The following is a 15,410-nucleotide window of genomic DNA, read 5'->3' as shown; positions in this document are numbered from 1 at the left end:
ACATCTACCGAGTCGAATAAAGCCAGGCTGTGCATTAAATAAAATTGCTGCTTTACATTCATCTGCCCTTTCCAAAATCCTGCTCTTTTCGTTCAGCTGAGTGACGGCTACAGATCGCCTCGCACTTCCTTTTACATGAAAGGGTTTTCATATTTAGTGGGATGGGCCTGGTTATGTTCTTCCTCTAGAGTAAGAATGAACGAGGCTGGTTGTGGTTGGGTTTTTAAAGACATATTTTTTATTGATTTTCACAAGTTTTTCAAATTTACTTGTCTTTCAATATATGTCTTTTCTTGAATTTTGACTTCCCACCTTACTTCTCTGATGTTCTTATTCCTACCCGGTGTTTTTTTCCCCCTAAAAAAAAAGTTTAGGGGTACTCTCATTTTCCTACTCAATGAGGCCAAACTTAGATTCACAAAATGTTTAGGGGTATGTGTCCCCCTGTGTACCCCCAGAAAAAAGCGCTGTTCCTACTTTATACCTACTGCTTTATGAGAGCACATTAATCCAGTGCTTTTTTCATTGGGGAATGCATACTCCTGAACATTTTGTGAATCTAACAGGAGAAGAAACTAAAAATGTTCAAAAAATTAGTTTTTTCCTCTAGCACGATGGCAACCTGCCCCGGTACCCTCGTTCCCAACCCCACAACGCCAAGTGACCCCAGCTAAACCTGAGACGAAACCCAACAACTTTGGACCAAAAATGACCCAACACTGCCGTTTACAATTGACACTTTGCTGGAATTGCTGCTTACCACATTAACCGGAAAGATGAGACCTGCTGGGGTGGCGTAAACCCCCCCGAAAAGGTGTAAATTGGACCAAGAGGGAGAGTTCTGATTGGCTGGAAGGGGGCAGCTATTGTGTCTTGACTGCTTTCCACCTGCCTCCCGCCAGTAGGTGTCAGAGCCAAGCCTTTCATAAGCCCAATACCTGGCGCTTTCCTTAAGAAAACCAGCCTCTCCTGCGGGCCTCGCTGCCAGACAGTTCTTTTCCATGGCTGATAATGACTCTGCTTTCCTAACAAGCCTGGCCTGGGTGTTACGTGTTATTTGGGTCAGTATGTAACTGTTATCACAACAAGCGCCCTTTTCTTGGCATCGATTTCTCCTCTGCCCGTATATTCCCTTGCTAAAATTATCTCTCCCCTCTCCTCGTTGCAGTTCGGGTCAACCCCCTCCAGCCCCTCACTGGCGTCTACTTCGTCTTGGAGCTCCTGAACTTTAAGCCAGGCTCGAGAGGGAAGTTTCCGCAGGAGGGTGTGGGGTGTAGTGGTTAGAGCAAGGGCCGCCAGCATGGTCCCTCGCATGGTGGACCCCATCTGCCATCAGCCCCAGCCATTGGGGACAATGGTCAGGGGTGATGGAGCCCGGGGTCCAAACAGCATCCGGCAGGGCGCCATAGTGACGGCCTCTGGGTTAGTTCATCAGTTTGGCTCTGGCTGTGAATTCATCAGTTTGGCTCTGTCAGTTTGGTTCCAGTTCTGCTTGCACTTTCCAAGAGCAATTTAAAGTGCTGGTGCTGACCTTTAAAGCCCTAAATGGCCTTGGCCCTGTATACCTGAAGGATATACCAGCCCCATCGTTCTTCCTGGACACTGAGGCCCAGCGTCGAGGGCCTTCTGGCGGTTCCTTCTCTGCGAGAAGTGAGGTTACAGGGAACCAGGTAGAGGGCCTTCTCGGTGGTGGCCCCCGCCCTGTGGAACGCCCTCCCACCCAATGTCAAGGAAATAAACAACTATTTGACTTGTAGAAGACATCTGAAGGCAGTCTTGTACAGGGAAGTTTTTAATGTTTGATATTTTACTGCTTTAAAAAATAATAATAAACTGTTGGGAGCCGCCCAGAGTGGCTGGGGAAACCTAGCCAGATGGGTAGGGTGTAAATATATTATTATTATTATTATTATTATTATTATTATTATTATTATTATTATTATTACAGTCCCAGAGCTGGAGGTCAACACCATGTTGCAGGATAATACCCAGAGATCCCTTGTGTTGACAAGGCTTGTGTTAACCGTAAAGCAAAGGTGGTTGGTTGATGGCTCCCGTTGAATTTTTAACAGATGTCACCAGCAAGTTTGACTACGGATGCTGGACTGATTCCTTTCCACCGAGAAAGTCGGTGTTTGTTGTTATGGCGCAGAGCGGCAAAGTTCATTTACCAGTTCTGAGGAGACGTGGGGGGGGGGGGGGCGGAAGGGAAAGAGACCTGAGTTCGAGCGCTGTGCAAATAAAAACTATGATTCAGAAGCCACAAATCATTACTCCGGCCCATTACCCTTTTCAAACAGTTTCCTTCTTCTCTGTAGTCAAAACACCAGGTGGCCTCATACAAGAATCAGATGGATGGAACCCCTTGTTTGTCTAAGTCAGTGTTTCTCAAACTGGGGTCTCCGTCTGTTGTTGGACTGCAACTCCCATCGTCCATAGCTAGCAGGACCAGTGGGTCAGGGATGATGGGAGTTGTAGTCCAACAACAACTGGAGACTCGAGTTTGAGAAGCAATGGCCTAAGCATTGAAGCCTGAGCAAACGGGGCATGGGGGTGTGGGCTTGAAAGGGGGTCTCCAGCGTTCTTCTGCCAAGCCTTGAGCCCAGAGGGGAATGGCTTGGGTCTGCCCTCAGGCACCAGCTATCTACTGTAATTTTTGCTCCATAAGACGCACTTTTTCCCTCCTAAAAAGTAAGGGGGAATGTGTGTGCGTCTTATGGAGTGAATGCAGGTGGGAGGCTCTGCTCAGCGCTCCCTTTAAAGAGCCACGTGGAGCTATTCCCCAAGGAGAGAGAAGGGCCTGATGGGCTGCCCTCTGTCCCTTTCCCCACCTCCCGTAAAAGTCGGCATGGAGCGTGTGTGCGGCTTTTGGGGGCTTTTCTGCAAGGTGGGAGAAGGGACTGACGGTCTGCCCTCTGTCCCTTCCCACACCTCCCGGAAAAGCCAGCAAGAGCCGCTGCCAGGCTCTGCTCAGCACTCCCTTGTAAGGGCTCCCTTTTGTCCCTCATCCTGCTTTGCTGGAAAGCCAGCAGAACAAGAGGCACTGAGCACCTATCGCTCTTGCTCTGCTGGCTTCTCAGTGAAGTGGGAGGAGGGACAGAAGGGTTTAAAGCAAGAAAAGCGAAAGCCTCTTACATGCTCTGCACAGAATATATTTTTTCTTGCTTTCCTCCTCAAAAACTAGGTGCCCCTTATGCCTCCTCAAAAACTAGGTGCGTCTTATGGAGCGAAAAATACGGTAACTCTGCCTAATGGTAGAGCTGGTCCTCTTGCCCAGAGCCAAGTGAGACGGTAAGAAAAGACTGCTGCCTCAGGCCTGTCTGCTCCCGGACCCTGATCTTGCAGTGGCCTACCAGAGGCATCTGAGAAACCCACATGCAGGATCTGAGCTCAGCAGCCCCCTCTCCCTGCTTGCGATTCCCAACAGTGTGGAAATAGTAGATCAAGGGTTGCTGTCCGGGTCTGATCCCACTTCAGACCTGACGCTTGCACTGTTTTAGTTTTAAAATAAATACTGGAAGTTTTCCAGAAGGGGCTTTCTGTTGTTTACCACCACCTTTCCCCAAATATCTAATTTTAGGCTCCAGCTGTGGAAAATGTGTTGACACTGTGCCCGATATGTGAGCTATGTGAGCTATGCGATATTTTGGAAGTGTGAGTGGGGGAAAGGACCAGATAACAGAGCAAACCTTTCTCAACTCCTGTCTGAGATGGATGTTTTTGATCGGGACTCAGTTGCCCAAGATCACAGGTGGGCCCAAACTATCCTGCCACCCTCAGGGAGTCAAGTGTACAGTGAAACTTTCCACTCGTACGGCAACCCAGGGACTACCATATTTTTCAGTTTTCTGAGAAACAGGAAGAGCTCTGTTGGCCAAGGATGATGTGGGGCCAGGAAGGAACCCTGTGACCTTCTCCCATATATTCCTGGTCTCCAGCTGCCATCGTCCCTAACCATTGGTCATGCTGGCTGCGGCTTTTAGGAGTTGGAGTCCAACAGCATCTGGAGGTTTCTCATCTCTGCTGAAAAGCTCAAAGCACCATGGAGTTTTCTTGGGATAATTTCAGGCATCTCTGTAGGGCTGACTCAACATTGTGTTCCGGCTGGCAAAAGAAACTCAAATATTTGGCCAAGATATGAAGCACTTATATCACATGAAGCTAGAGCTGAAAATGCTTCCCATCTTGGTTTTTAAAAAAATAATATTTATTGCTTTTCTATTTAGTAATACAATACACATTCACATTATTATTATCTACTTTACCGCTCTGGCTCCTTAGAGCCTATCAACTTCCTTCCGCCTCATGGCTTTCAAAATTAACCTTTGTATCATTGCATTTTGTACATTTTCCAGTTCTAATTACACTTATCACAAAATACCTCAAAATTTAAATGAATATAGAAGGGGAGAAAATTTCTCATTACAAGTCTTCGGACAACCCTGCTAGTGATGTTAAAAGGTAAAGGTACCCCTGCCCGTACGGGCCAGTCTTGACAGACTCTGGGGTTGTGTGCCCATCTCACTTAAGAGGCCAGGGGCCAGCGCTGTCCGGAGACACTTCCGGGTCACGTGGCCAGCGTGACATCGCTGCTCTGGCGAGCCAGAGCTTCACACGGAAACGCCGTTTACCTTCCCGCTGGTAAGCGGTCCCTATTTATCTACTTGCACCCGGAGGTGCTTTCGAACTGCTAGGTTGGCAGGCGCTGGGACCGAGCAGCGGGAGCGCACCCCGCCGCAGGGATTCGAACCGCCGACCTTTCGATCGGCAAGCCCTAGGCGCTGAGGCTTTAACCCACAGCGCCACCTGCGTCCCAGACGCTAGTGATGTTAATTGCTTACAATAATCTTTCAAATATCGTATAAATTTACTTGGATCCTTTTGGGATACTTGTTTGTGCTGGTTTTGAATTTTCCCTGTCAGCTTTGCCAGTTCTGCAAAGTCCACCATCTTCATCTGCCACTTTTCTTTCATTGGTACTTCTTGTTGTTTCCATTTTGGGGCTAAAAGGGTTCTTCCCACTGTTGTTGCATGTATAAACAGTCTTTTATCTTCCCTTGGTATCTCAAAGCCCACTATGCCCAATAAAAAGGCTTCTGGTTTTTTAACAAAGGTATTTTTGAACATTTTCTTTAACTCATTACATATCATTTCCCAGAAAGCCTGTACCTCATTGCAAGTCCACCACATGTGGTAGAAGATACCTTCCTTTTCTTTACATTTCCAGCATTCATTCGTTCTTATACACAAATGCTTCCCACTTTGTAATCAGTACAACCACTGTGTAAAGTAGAGCAATATTATTAGTGGTTTGGAGTATTCCTTGTTTAATGCATATTGCTAACGTTGTTTGCTACTGTTTGTGGGGCTGGTGCGACATTTTTGTTTCTCCGTAAGTTGCATGTCACATGAAATATTAAAGTATTACATCATCTTACTCTCATTTTACCCCACTATGGTATTACGTTAATAATAATAATAATAGTAATAATTTATACCCCACCCATCTGGCTGAATTTCCCCAGCCACTCTGGGTGGCTCCCACTCAAGTGTTAAAATCAATACAGCATTAAATATCAAAAACTTCCCTAAACAGGGCTGCCTTCAGATGTCTTTTAAAGATAGGATAGCTGCTTATTTCCTTCACATCTGAAGGGAGGGTGTTCCATAGGGTGGGCGCCACTACCGAGAAGGAATATATGTACATATATTTTTCCTTTAACATAAGCCTCTTGGAGACTTGTGGGCGACGAGCAACTAATAAGATAGATACAGTTGCAATCGAAGTTATTCAACCCCCATTGCAAATCAGGTTTCTTATCAAAATTTACAGACTTTCAGCTGCTTGCAATGAGCAAACGCAACAAGAGGAATTGAAATAGCTCAACACAACGGACTCTTTAAGTGGTTCCTCCAAATTCAGCTGAAAATGCAACTTGGGGTTTGAATAATTTCCATTGCAATTGTAAATATCCCCATTTTTGCAGAAAGGGAAAACTGAGGCTGAGAGAGACTTGCCCAAGGCGGTCTGAGGAGTTCGTGGCAGAGGCGAGAGTCAAATGGGGAATTTTGCACTTTGTGTGTTTATCTCCAACTAGTATGCTGCACTGACCATGCTGTCAGGTCTACGGACCCAGAAGGGAGGGCTCCAAACTGCAACCACTACTATGCTATAAGACCCCGCTATCCTGTAATATTACATATGAGCCTGTAGTACTGATGAAGCCTAGGATGGCGAAACAAGGCTGATATTCCTGAAATCCTTGTCTTACTCTGTGAAAGGATTCTGTGGAACTGTAGAATCATAGAATCATAGAGTTGGAAGAGACCACAAGGGCCATCGAGTCCAACCCCCTGCCAAGCAGGAAACACCATCAGAGCACTCCTGACATATGGTTGTCAAGCCTCTGCTCAAAGACCTCCAAAGAAGGAGACTCCACCACACTCCTTGGCAGCAAATTCCACTGTCGAACAGCTCTTACTGTCAGGAAGTTCTTCCTAATGTTTAGGTGGAATCTTCTTTCTTGTAGTTTGGATCCATTGCTCCGTGTCCGCTTCTCTGGAGCAGCAGAAAACAACCTTTCTCCCTCCTCTATGTGACATCCTTTTATATATTTGAACATGGCTATGATATCACCCCTTAACCTCCTCTTCTCCAGGCTAAACATGCCCAGCTCCCTTAGCCGTTCCTCATAAGGCATCGTTTCCAGGCCTTTGACCATTTTGGTTGCCCTCCTCTGGACACGTTCCAGTTTGTCAGTGTCCACCTTGAACTGTGGTGCCCAGAACTGGACACAGTACTCCAGGTGAGGTCTGACCAGAGCAGAATACAGTGGCACTATTACTTCCCTTGATCTAGATGCTATACTCCTATTGATGCAGCCCAGAATTGCATTGGCTTTTTTAGCTGCCACATCACACTGTTGGCTCATGTCAAGTTTGTGGTCAACCAAGACTCCTAGATCCTTTTCACATGTACAACCCTTCATGTGGATTATTGGACTCTATGAACAGACAGGTGGAATAGACACATGTATGGCCCTTATGCATGAACTGACTAGAGAATGAACTGATCCACTGGGTCTTCTGCTTTTTCCGTTGAACTTTATGAGACTTCCGTTGAGATCTACAATTTGATACAATGAATAGTATACCTTATTTATTTAAAGTTACAGCTGGTTACGTCTTGTGTGTTTATTCAATATGCCTTGGTAAACAGAGAGAGAGCGAGCAGAGAATGAGACAAGATAACTAGGAACCGCTGGTCTTCCTCTCCCTTCCTTGCAGTTTCACAGAAGCCATGAAGAGCCAGCCCAAACTGAAGGCCCTGGATTCCCTCTTGGCGCACTACACCGGCGTAGCCCTAATGTCCGTAGGCATCGTGTTTGTCACTTCCAGCTTCCTGGCCCTGGGATTCATTGGAACATTCTTGGGTAAGGCTAAAGGTCGCTTTGCTAGACTGCGTGTTTATGTATTTGTTGCTTGTTTGTTCCATATATCCCTTTCCATTCCAAACTGGGATGCGAGGGGGCACCTACGACATTTTTAATTTTTATATTTGAGCCTATGGCATTTTAAACCATCCATTATCAAATGAAAAACTGCAGAATGGATTTAATATTCACATAACCCAAAACCGAGATGGAGGGAAGTCAATCGTTATTTATTGTTAATTAATGTTTGTTTTTTGGTTGGTTTAGGTGTTTTGTTTGATGTTTTCTTTTTTCTTTGATATGTGTTGGCTATTTTTTCTTTTTCTCTTTTTGTTGCTGTTTGGTTATAGAAAATGAATAAAAATAAGTTTTTTTTAAAAAATAAACCATCCATTATCAAATACAGAACGATGAAAACAAACAAGTTGGAAGCAATACAGTGATACCTCAGGTTAAGTACTTAATTCGTTCCGGAGGTCCGTTCTTAACCTGAAACTGTTCTTAACCTGAAGCACCACTTTACCTAATGGGGCCTCCTGCTGCCGCCATGTCGCCGCCACATGATTTCTGTTCTCATCCTGAAGCAAAGTTCTTAACCCGAGGTACTATTTCTGGGTTAGCGAAGTCTGTAACCTGAAGCGTATGTAACCTGAAGCGTATGTAACCCAAGGTACCACTGTAATTAAAATACGTCCTGGTGCAAACGTCAACAGACATAAATCTGACACCATTAAGTTAGAGATGCGTTAACACATGGCCAGCATTTAAGTTCAGTTGGTAAGAGTGTGAGACTCTTAAACTCAGGGTCTTGGCTTCGAGCCTCACGTAGGCCAAAAGATTCCTGCATTGCAAGGGGGTTGGACTAACACTGCAATTCTATGCTTGTTCCCAAAAGCCTCTTGGATCGTGAATGTATTCACCTGTCAGTGGAAAGGACAGCAAGGAAGGAGCCAAGCTGGCTTCTGTAGCAAGGGAGATCCAAAGTTGTCAGGGGGCAGCCACCGAGAAGGCCCTCTCCTGTGTCCCCATCAAACGTTCCTGTGGGGGTAGCAGGAGCATGAGAAGGCCTGCCCAGAAGATCTCGAAACCCAGGCAGGTTCATGTGCGGGAATATGGTCTTTCAGAAAACTTAGACCTAAACTGTGAAGGTAGCTTTAGGTAGCAATTTCTCCAGTGACTAATCCCTTAATCTAGAGACCGCTTCCAAACAATGGAACTAGACTTTGCCTGTGATCTAGCACTCCACAGGGAAAATGACACAATTACAAGGGAAGTATATGGCTTGTTGTTTTGTTTCACATGGAGTTTGTGATGGTCATCTTATTAACTTGATTTGTAATCCACCTTCCGATGCAGGGATTCTCAAGGTGAAAAACAACAGCAAAAGGACTGGTGGGAGGGAGAGGCGGAAAATAATCACAACAGTATTGATAAATCCAAGCACAGTTAACAGCAAAGGAAGAAGTAATGGTAGAATGTCCCTTTGCGCCTTGTAATAAACGAAAATCTGCCCTTATTCTCTTATGGGGGACACAAGAGCCCTTATAGAGTCCTTTGTAGCTTCTCTATCGTTCAGAGAAAAGAACAGAGGCCAACCAGAGAATGTCGAGAAGCAAAGCAGCTAGTAAGCCTGATCTTTATTGAACTGTTGCAGCAAGGTGCTCCCCTTTCACGGAGGAAAGGAGGAGGACACAGAACAAAGGTGTGTCCGCCCTTATATAGACATTTTAAATTGGAGTCCAAGACCACCCCCAGACACATCATACCTACATCATAGAAAAGGCAGTCTACAGCAGAAATCTGAGTGCGTTGTTTACCTCCTGTCATTGTTTACCTCCTGTCTGGCAAGTTAACTGTTAATTCTTACTTGGCTGAATACCCTGGGGAGCCTAGCCAGTCTTTTGTAGTGATAAATACTTAGTTCCTGAGCCAGGTCACAGGCTCACACCCTATTCATACACAGATATACCCTTAAGAGAGGTTTTGTGAATGAAAAGACAATGGGGAGGCTTTTCCATTTTTCTTTTGACCTTGCAGAGGAAACATTTGATCAATTTGGGAGTCAAAATGGCTCCAGGACTGCTTTCCTGTGCTGCTTCAGACATGTGATTTATATATTTATGTACATGTTTGCTTGGTACATTTATGAACACTTATTATATATATATAAGACCTTAATTTTTTTATTTCAGTCTCAACAAGTTTAAATGTGAAAGTAGAGCAAACTGTGTGTCTCTCTCTTCTTATTTCCAAGTGTTCAGCGGTGCCAGTTTCAGACTAATTTATGGACTCTGGGGGCAATCTGTGGGCTTTGTTAGACATTAAGTTAGAGAGAATGATAGAACAACCATTAACAACTATTACCGTGGTGGGTGATTTCAGCGCCAGAATGGGAGGTAGTAATATTGTTATGGCAATAATAATTGGTTTGTTGAATGAGGACTTGGAGGTGATATATCCCAGACTATCAAAAGGTAAGACTGCTTCAGTAGTGATTAAGCCAATCAGCAAAGTTAAGTGGGGACGATGCAGAAAACCAAAATGAAGCCAACTTCATTTTTTGCATGTTGTTAGAGCAGAAATACAGGGATAGAATCATAGAATTGTAGAGTGGGAAGGGTCTGCAATCTTGTCCAACCCCCTGCAATGCAGGAATCTCAACTAAAGCATCCATGGCAGACGGCCATCTAAGTAAAGGTAAAGGGACCCCTGACCGTTAGCTCCAGTCGTGACCGACTCTGGGGTTGCGACGCTCATCTCGCTTTATTGGCCAAGGGAGCTGAAGTACAGCTTCCGGGTCATGTGGCCAGCATGACTAAGCCGCTTCTGGCGAACCAGAGCAGCGCACGGAAATGCCGTTTACCTTCCCGCCGGAGTGGTACCTATTTATCTACTTGCCCTTTGACGTGCTTTTGAACTGCTAGGTTGGCAGGAGCTGGCACCAAGCAACGGGAGCTCATCCCATTGCGGGGATTCGAGCCACCGACCTTCTGATTGGCAAGCCCTAGGCTCTGTGGTTTAACCCACAGCCCACCCGCCATCTAACCTCTGCTTAAAAATATCCAAGGAAGGAGAGTCCACAACCTTCTGAGAGTCCATTCCACTGTTGAACAGCTCTCACCACCAGAAAGTTCTTCCTGACGTTTAGTCGGAATCTCCTTTCTTGTAACTTGAAGCCATTGGTTCGAGTCTTCACCACCACCTCCTAACCATTTTGAGTTGCCCCCCCCCCAGTAAATCTCCTTAACTGATAGTGGGCTGGAGTGAGGGAGGAGGAGGGGGAGCATAGGTGCATATGCAAATTAAAATAACATGGGATTGAGCACCCTTGCCTTCCACTGGCTGGCTGTTCCCTACAAAGGCCTCTATTTTGATCCTATTCATTCCTCTGGAGAAGTGATACCTCAAGCAAGGGGAGATCGATACTTCCTTGTTCCCCCTTATCCGTGGGATGGCGAGGCAAAAGTCAGCACTTAGGAGGGAGATCTGGGTGTGGGTTCAGGACCATGGATAGTTCTCCTGCAACTTCGACCGAAAGAGGACCAGTGTTGTCTTCTGGGTCCTTGATGGTAATGAGGTTTTGAGCTTCTTGTGTCTGCTTCGATCCCCTGAGAGGTCTGGACTAAATGTCAGAGCCGGCTGGCAGAGGTATCTCCTTGGGGTTCACGGGTGAGTAGGTGGATTCTGATGCCCACACACCCTCACAGATCAGGGCATAAATCTCTCCTTGAGGAGGCATAGCAGCTCTCTGCGCTTGTGTCATTCTGTGGTGCAGTGGTTGGAGTGCCAGTCTAGGACCTGGGAGACCAGGGTTCAAATCCCCCACTCAACCATGAAGTTCACTAGGTGACTTTGGAAGCCTTTCAGCCTAGGGTTGTTGTGGGGATTAACTGAAGGTGAACCATGCATGTCACCTTGGAGAAAAGGTGTGATATAAATGAAATTAATATAAATCATCGTCGTCGTCGTCATACTAAGCACCACCACCATGGATTTGGGAGCCCATAATTGTCAGAAAACATGCATTTCCTCCCCCAGTGGGCTTCATTTTGCATTGCACTCTCTCAACAGAAACAAAAAAAAATCCTCATCTCCCTTGTTGCTGGGACAGGAGATGCCGCAATACGATCCTTGATCCCGTACAGTGGTACCTTGGTTTAAGAACAGCTTAGTTTATGAACAACTTGGATTAAGAATGCTACAGACCCGGAAGTAGGTGTTTTGGTTTGTGAACTTTGCTTTGGAAGCAGAACATGTTTTGCTTCCTGTCGAGTGTGTTCCATTTGTAAATTGAGTCCCCCCGCTGCTATGGGAAAGCACGCCTTGGTTTAAGAATGCTTTGGTTTAAGAACAGACTTCTGGAATGGATTAAGTTTGTAAACCAAGGTACCACTGTACTTTATTTGAAGCCACCGGGGCTAGAACCAGGCGACCTTTGGTTCTGTGCACAGCTGCCTAATGTTGGGGCCGACCAGGGCTGCAAATTGGGGCTCCTCCCTAGGAAGTAAAGCTGAGTTTGGGAGCCTGTGGCCCTCCAGATGTTGTTGGGCTTCAGCTTCCATAAGCCCCAGCTATCATGGCCAATGGTCAGGGCTGGTGGGATTTGAGTCTTAGGAGCCACAGGTACCCCATCCCTGCAGCAAACAGGTCCCCGTGATGGGACTGGCTCTGCCCATCCGAGCTGTCCATTGGCTCTCCTAAACAGGAAGTGGTGTTAACAGTTTCCTGTTCAAGAGGTGGGACTTTGCCTGGGGAATAATTCTCTTGGCTTTGCCTCTTGGCTTGTTTTCCAGCTCCTGGTCCTCTCTGTCGCTGCCTTTGAGGCATCCCTCCTTCTGCCCCACAACATGTGGGGTGGGGATTGGGGTCCTCCTTCCTAGATACCATGCTGTACTCCTTGGTAGCGGAGATCAACAAAGGCTTTCCTGCCACTCAGCATCCAAGAACTCCTCGGTTCCATCTGAAATCTTTTCCGGATAAATCGGTTCCATCTGAAATCTTTCTTCGGTCTTGGAAAGGAGGTCATAAGTTTTTTAACCCCCTTTGAAAAACATCCTTTCAGGCACGCAGATTTATGTAAGTCCGGTTGCATAAATTCCCATCTTTTCCATTAAGCCTCTGGCAGCTTTAACCCCTTTGCCCCTGTCCCCAGCTGAAATGGAGCCCTTTGCAGACCAGCTTTTGTATATTGTTAGCTTCTGTTTATCCTTCTGCCTTCCTTCCTTCCCACCCCACACCCTGAAACCCCCGGCTCATCTCTTCTACCACCAACATTCAGACTGTAAGCTTCCTGGGGCAGAGACCTGTCATTGTGGAATGGGGATTCCTTCCATTATTCCTTAAAGTGCCTCACACCCTGACAGCTCTACATTAATGGAAACGGAGGCTTAGGCCTTTTAAATGAACCCACCTGCAGGCAAGCATTTCAAATCGTGAAGATGTGTTTTCCATTTATTTTAATACACAATGGGGGGCCGTGACAAACAGGAGAGGAATCCCTTCCTTACGTCCTCCCCTCCCACATTGCTGGGTGAAAAATTGGGGTCGACGCCATCTTAAGTGAGCATAGCGGGGTCTCCAGCTTGCTTGCGGAAGGTCTGATTCATCGCAGCCGGGATGACTTAACTTGGGTGTCATTTCCGCTGAAACGCAAAAACAGGTGAGTCAGGATGAACTGAAGGTGTGACCTCACCTTCTCTCGGGGCTTTTTCTTGACGCCGAAGATGCTCATAAGCACAGCCTTGGCAGACAGGGAGAGGCATGTTCTCTGCGCGCAACAGCCGCATGGCACCCAGTTTGCAGGGCGTGTCAGTGGCGTAGCTGGATTTGGAAGTGGGAGGGAGTTATCCTGCTATGCCCCGTTCCCGGACAATTAAGCATGTGCGGAAGCAGCCCAGAGGAAGATGCTCAGGAACGTTGGAAAGCTGCCTTTTGTGAATTCGGAGCCTTGGTCCTTGCAGCTCAATATTGCACTGACAGGCAGTAGATTTTCAGGGTTTTAGGCAAGGAGCATTCGCACTCCTGCCCAGGGATTGAACCTGGTTCCTTCTTGCAAAACACATGCTCTACCACTGAGCTGCCTTTAAAATATATCAAAGCCCTTCTCCTGTTAGGCAAAGATCAGAAGACGACCCAGATGGTCGCCAGATTCTGTGTACAGCTCTGTAGGCACAGACCATCTCCCGACTCAAACTAGTTCATCAAGAAAATCCCCAAATTCGGTTCCATGGGTGACTCTGGGTCAGCTCTCTGTGGTAGTTTATCTTAAAGTTTTAAGTGTCTACACGCTTATCGCATTTATGAATTTTAAATTTATTGTTGTACATTGTTTTAATTGTTTGTTTTCCTTCTGGGACTGTACCCCCCAAGTGTGTTTTATAAGCTGGTCTCCGACTGTAATAAATTATCTATCTATCTATATCAAAGCCCATAAACCAGCTCATGTCAAAAGCCTTCCAGAGGGCATGGGGTTAATGAGGGGCGCCAGAGTGGGCAGGGATGACAGCTGAGTTCCATATGTGGGTGTGTGTCAGGGCGCAGGTCAGCACGAAGAAAGCAGGGTCCGTTGTCAGTGAAGTTAGCTCTTTATTCAAGGAAACGGCATGCAAATCAGCAACACTTCCCAGTAGGACTTGCCCAGTGTTTTGTTTCTTTTCCTGGGGGGATAAAGGGGTGCACATACCCCGAAACATTTTGTGAATCTAACGAGAGAAGAAACTAAAAATAAAAATTAGTTTCTTCTCCTTCGCGGTGAATTGTCAGTGTGTGAAGCAGTGTGGAATGTGTGGAGCTAATACAGGGGTAGGCAACCTAAGGCCCATGGGCCGGATGCGGCCCAATTGCCTTCTAAATCTGGCCCGCGGATGGTCTGGGAATCGGCGTGTTTTTACATGAGTAGAATGTGTGCTTTTATTTCAAATGCATCTCTGGATTATTTGTGGGGCATAGGAATTCGTTCATCCCCCCCCAAAAAAAAATATAGTCCGGCCCTCCACAAGGTCTGAGGGACAGTGGACTGGCCCATGGCTGGAAAAGGTTGCTGACCCCTGAGCTAATACATGTTCTTTGTACTTTTGTCCATTTACTGTATTTATTTTTCCTGATTCGAACTATACAGTGGTACCTCGGGTTACAGACGCTTCAAGTTACATATGCTTCAGGTTACAGACTCCGCTAACCCAGAAATAGTACCTCGGGTTAAGAACTTTGCTTCAGGATGAGAACAGAAATCGTGCTCCAGCAGCGGGAGGCCCCATTAGCTAAAGTGGTGCTTCAGGTTAAGAACAGTTTCAGGTTAAGAACGGACCTCCAGAACGAATTAAGTACTTAACCCGAGGTACCAATGTAAAATGGTTATTTTCTTGAGTCAAAATGAAAGTGCCCCTAAACATTTTTTTAGGGGGAAAAGCACTGGTCTTGCCCCTATAGAGCAGTTGCCAGGACTGACGGTCCCTGCCACCCATGCTTTCTAAGGCTCCTCTTCTCCCAGATGTTTCCCAAGCAGTCTCAAACTGCACCTGTGCACCTCTGGTCTCCGTTCTGCTCTCGTTATTCTGCAAGTTTTTGGGGAGAAGGGAGCTTTTTGCAGCCACAGAGGGAGGCCCCCCAGGATTCCTCAGCTGCCTCTTGACCTGAGCTGTGAGTGTTTGATCTATGGAACTCGCTGCCACCGGAGGCAGCAACGGCCACCGACTTAGATGGCCTTGAAGAGAGGGCTGTTGATGGCAACTAGCGCCAGCAGTTACTCTCTCCCCTTCACAGCTGGAGGCAGCAATGCTTCTGAATACTAGTTGCTGGAAACCCCAGGAAGGAAGAATGATCTTGTGCTCAGAGCCTGCCTGTGGGTTTCCGGGTTGGCCACTGTGAGAACAGGATTCTGGACTTTTTTGGGCCACTGCCCTCACCCGGCAGGCTCGCCTTGCGTTCTTAAAATGTGCCCCTCTCGTCTCCTCAAGAAAAGTGAACTAGAGCCCTACT

At 46.6% G+C, this 15,410-nt stretch overlaps 1 protein-coding gene across 5 annotated transcripts in view; it reads left to right on the top strand.

Annotated features, from left to right (window-relative positions):
* The window catches only part of PEMT (phosphatidylethanolamine N-methyltransferase), a 106,215-nt gene that overhangs the window by 56,156 nt on the left and 34,649 nt on the right, over positions 1 to 15,410 (top strand). For all 5 annotated transcript variants that reach the window (XM_081889373.1, XM_081889372.1, XM_081889374.1 and 2 more), the window contains one exon: positions 7,288 to 7,433. In XM_081889373.1, the coding sequence (XP_081745499.1) occupies positions 7,288 to 7,433 (146 nt within the window). The remainder of the gene's footprint in view (positions 1 to 7,287; positions 7,434 to 15,410) is intronic.

The sequence above is a fragment of the Podarcis melisellensis genome, assembly GCF_964234715.1.
Source record: "Podarcis melisellensis genome assembly, chromosome: 14".
Lineage (NCBI taxonomy): Eukaryota > Metazoa > Chordata > Lepidosauria > Squamata > Lacertidae > Podarcis > Podarcis melisellensis.
The sequence above is the reverse complement of the archived record's forward strand: the minus strand, read 5'-3'. Positions and strand labels throughout refer to the sequence as shown.